Raw genomic sequence first — 4,858 nt, 5'->3', positions numbered from 1 at the left:
CTCATTTTAAATGGAAAGAGCACAGACAAAGCCTTATTTTGTTTATATGAAGAGATTTATTTTATTTGTGTTACTTATTTATTTGATTTGGGGCTTGTTTTTAAATTTCAATGTAGTTTTGTTATTTACATTTGCATTATATTTCATTTTTGTCATTTAGCAGACGCTTTTGTCCAAAGCGACTTACAAATGAGGACAATAGAAGCAATCAAAACCAACAAAAGAGCAATAATATGCAAGTTCTATATTAGTATATTATTATAGTGTTATATTTCAATTTCACAAAGAAATGTGCAGCATTTTGTCCAAGCAATAATAAAAGGACACATTTAATTTATAATTTGTCTTAAATCTCATTTTGTAAAAAATAAAATAAAACCGTGAATCGAATCGAATCGTGAAATCAAAATCGTGAATCGAATCGAATCGTGAGTTGAGTGAATCTTTACATCCCTAATATTTACACATTAAATTCTGCGTAATAAAATACATTAGTAATACCCCTTTTGTGTCTCTCACAATTTACTTTAACTCAAACTTTTAGAAGTTATGTTTTTAAAGAAAGACTGAAAGAGTTGTGAGAAGCTCAGTGGTGGTGATGTTAGTTTATAGCCAACGTTTAGCTTTTGACTTCTGACTATTGTATTTAGGCTTCAGAATCCATAAAGTTGTGTTAAATTGTGAAGATTACCATGATAAACAAAACGTAAAAGAATCTTACATTTTGTTGGTCACAGAGCTTATTTTTTCTGCAATAATCCAAAAGCCAATGAAAAAATCTTATCGGGTTTTTGTCAATGAAACCAGGGTGATGCAAACTTTGGGGTTGGCCTACAAAAATATGTCATCACTGCAATGCTCTATTATTGAATTATATAATTTTACCCACCCTTAATTACTTTACGATAACATGCACTAATAAAGCATGCACAATAACACCAAGGACATATATTAGGACAGTAAACATGGTTATATTTGATTTCATGTCGTTTTGAAGAGCTCTACATGCCTATCAACCTGCCTATGCTGGTGTAAAATAATGGTTTACCAATATGCTAAACACGTATGCATTAGCATGGTGAGTGAGACATACAAGAGCAGTCCATCGGCCGGTCCTCCTGGCAGCACGTCCGACACAATGATGGACGTCTCTCCGGTCTCCACGTTTGGATTGTCCCGGCCCCCGGACACAGCAATTCCAAAGCCCATCTTAGAGTCCTGCAAGAGAAAGAGAGAGAAATCGCTTTCAGTGCGAAAATACCACTAACGCATTTCCTCAGTCATACATTACAGCTAGTCTGCCCAGGGCAGGAGTGTTTAATATCGCTTCATAGAAACGCGCAAATGGCCAGTGGTGTTACACAATCACGTCCATGTGCTTATAAGATTAATCTTTCATAAGCGGTGAGCGTGTGCCACCACAGTGCGGTTTTTTCAGAAAGCTATTGCATGCCAAAGCTAATGGAGACATGGTTCCACCTCAGTGCTTGGCCAAATAACAACCAGCTGTACCTGCCTCAAAGGAACGCTGAATAAATAGAGTCTAATGAGCGGGTATCACAGGTTTGATGCAATCTGCTCCAAATATATTCAGGCTCAATTAAAGCCGGAGATAAAACCTGACAGAACCGAGTGAAACCGAGATTTCGGAGTGTTACAGTGTTGGAGGAATTTATCTAGAGATACACTGGTCAACCGATCCTCAATCAGAACCATTTTTGAGGGCATTTTTGGCTGATCTGTGCTCTGGAAGTGCACCAATGCACACAAAATGCATTGGAATCATTGGCCAAAATGTCATCTGTGTGAAAATATTACAAAGTCTGTAAACAGGACGATAAGATTGAAAGCTGTTAATCACGAAGGAACTACGAAGACATTCGGATTGATAATTTTGATTTGACCCAAAAATAGACTGAGTATTTTAAGTGTTGCTGATTCTAAACACATGGATACCAAGACGCGAACAGGTAGCTGCTTTCCTGTGCTAGCTGAAGTTTGTTCGCTACATACGCTATTGAAAGAAAAGCCATAAATACAGGCAATACTGCCTAATTCTGTGTAGGGCTGAACAATATATTGAATTTAAGTGATAAAATCTAATAATCAATTGTGACGAGTGGGGCGGGGCGAGGCCGGTGGAGTTAATGAGAATGAGCGACACCTGCGCCACTCACCAGTCTCGAGTCCCACGGAGGAGCTCCGGAAGGATAACGGGGAGTAACGACAGTGAAGGACCAGGCCTGGACTTTATGGGGTTGTTTACACCTGGTCACTTCATGCGTTTTGTCTGATCGGATAGCTATCCGATCGTGAAAAGACCAGGTGTAAATGCCCTCCGAAACGGCTATAAATCCGATCGCTCAAACCACTTCAGGAGGTGGTCTGGGTCGCATTCCAGATGAAACTGGACAAGTGTAAACGCATCTGGTTGTTGAAACCACATATGTAAATTTTACTCCTCCAAAAATGTTAAAATAATAAACATGTGAGAGCGTGTTATAGGCTATATGACATTATAGTCAGATATGACTGCGCTAATGCAACACATCACCGCGGACAAGTAGCTGAGTATCTCTTCAGCAAGCCGAATGAAACTGAAAGTAAGACGCATCTTCATTAAAAGTAGTAAGACAAACCTATCTTTCCAGTGCTGATGCCAGGCGCTCTCCTATTGCGGTCTTTGAGCTGATAATTAATAAAATGCAGCGCTTATCTTTTCATTTCGTTGACGTGAACTCCGTTAAATTTAAATATAGCACGGGAATTGAAGATCGGATTTAAATCCGTTTTGCGACGACACATTTATGTGGCCAAGTGTAAATGGAAACGTTTTAACAAATCCGATAGATATCCGATCAGCAAAAACGCATGAAATGACCAGGTGTAAACAGGCCTTATATTGTTTTGGTTCTGTTTGTGCGCGGCAGTCGTCCGTGAGGGGCTGTCGCGCTATTTTCAGTTTTGTGTTTATTTTGTTATTAAATTATGTTTAAATGTTCGCCGGTTCCCGCCTCCTTCTTCCCGTTCTACGAACTTTGTTACATCAATATAAAATTACAGAAAATTAAGATTAATGTGCCAAGGTCGACAACAACAGGAAATTTAACTTCTCCTGCAAAACTAGCCAAGAAGTGCTTATGCATTCCAGCAACTAATTCCCCATACAAAGTGTTTTTAATGTCAGTGGGAACATAATGACATACCGCAGAGAATCTCTTAAACCAGAAACCATTGACAGACTTGTGTTCTTAGGTTGTGAAATACTTGAATAATTTAGATATCGAGACATCAAATTTTAGGTGTATCGCTTAGCCATAGTTGTCATTTTATTTTATCTTAAAACTGAAAATTTTATCATTCGATTCAAAAAACAACTGCTGTAGCATCTTTGTTTTACTTGATTGCATAAGATAATGTTTTAAATTATTTTATTCTAGTTTTATGAAATTGTACAAAGCTAAAGTCAAACCATTCTGTTTTTTATGTTTTTTTTTTTTGCTCTAATTTAAACCACAAAAACTGTTGATGCTATATTGTATTTCTTATTCAGGTACTCTTTCATTTTTTCGTCTATTGCTTAATAAAAAAAATTTGGGAATTGGTTGTCAATCAGAATCGGTTGTGAAAAATCATGATCAGTGCATCCCTAGCTCTATCTGACTTTTTTTCCATGATAAGAGATACCGAAAAGACTGCCAGTGACTCTAAGGGTGGGTGGTAACCAAAAGCTTATATTACATTGAGTAACTGAATCACAGTAACGATATAGATCATGATATGCCATATAAACTTCTAAGTACCCTTTTGTCCCAAATTTTCCAAAGCTTATATCTTTCCTTTTATGTTGCAGAGATAAGATTAGTCTATTCTTATCTGAACCCAAAGATCTGACATGCCAAAGTACTGAGATGTTTTCCCAGGATAAGTCTGATGTAGAGATGTTTGTGATAGCGTCAATGTGTGTTTGGATATCGTGTGTGAACACAAAGATGTACATCCTGTTGTGCTTGACATTGGAGGAAAGAATAGGAGGAAAGAAGCAGAAGATGAGAAGAGAGAGGGGGAGGGGTAACTTTATCTGATGGACGGAAGTACTTGTACAAAGAGAACACAAGCACAAAACATTTTGATGCTCATAAGCTGTTGGTAAAATGACAACTATGTTTCACGAAAACACCTTATTTGGAATATCCACTGTTCATTCATAGATGCATGTGTCCATATGGACATAATATGATGGTAAGAAGACTCATGTTCAGTTATCAAAAACATGAATGAGAAACTTAACTATAGTATAGAATTACTAAAATGAATCGCAATAAATAACGAGCACCTCCAGTATATCCATAAGAGAACAGTAAGATTTTTTTTTTTTTTTTTTTTAAATCAATACTGTTATTCAGCAAGGACAAATTAAATTGATCAAAAGTAACAGTACATTTATATAATGTTACAGAAGATTTCTATTTCAAATAAATGCTGTCATTTTGATCCTGAAAAAAAAATGTATCATGGTTTCCACAAAAATATATATTACACATAATAAAGCAACACGACTGCTTTGCAATACTGATAATAATAGGAAATGTTTCTTGAGCAGCAAATCAGCATATTAGAATGATTTCTGAAGGATCATGTGACACTGAAGACTGGAGTAATGATGCTGAAAATTCAGCTTTACACCACAGAATTAAATTACATTTTAAAACCTATTAAAATATAAAAAAGTCATTTAAAGGGATAGTTCACCCAAAAATTTAAATTGGATGTTTATCTGCTTACCACCAGGGCATCCAAGATGTAGGTGACTTTGTTTCTTCAGTAGAACACGAACGGAGACTCTCACTCCCAATTA

At 36.6% G+C, this 4,858-nt stretch overlaps 1 protein-coding gene across 4 annotated transcripts in view; it reads right to left on the bottom strand.

Moving 5' to 3' along the window:
- LOC107757293 (tight junction protein ZO-2-like) overlaps nucleotides 1–4,858 on the bottom strand; it is a 79,353-nt gene that overhangs the window by 39,171 nt on the left and 35,324 nt on the right. For all 4 annotated transcript variants that reach the window (XM_016574734.1, XM_016574735.1, XM_016574733.1 and 1 more), the window contains exon 3: nucleotides 1,094–1,218. In XM_016574734.1, coding sequence (XP_016430220.1) covers nucleotides 1,094–1,218 — 125 coding nt within the window. The remainder of the gene's footprint in view (nucleotides 1–1,093; nucleotides 1,219–4,858) is intronic.

Source organism: Sinocyclocheilus rhinocerous, unplaced genomic scaffold (genome assembly GCF_001515625.1).
Source record: "Sinocyclocheilus rhinocerous isolate Xijiao unplaced genomic scaffold, SAMN03320098_v1.1 scaffold293, whole genome shotgun sequence".
NCBI classification, from domain to species: Eukaryota; Metazoa; Chordata; class Actinopteri; order Cypriniformes; family Cyprinidae; genus Sinocyclocheilus; species Sinocyclocheilus rhinocerous.
Note: the sequence above shows the minus strand (reverse complement) of the source record. Positions and strands in the feature narration are given on the sequence as shown.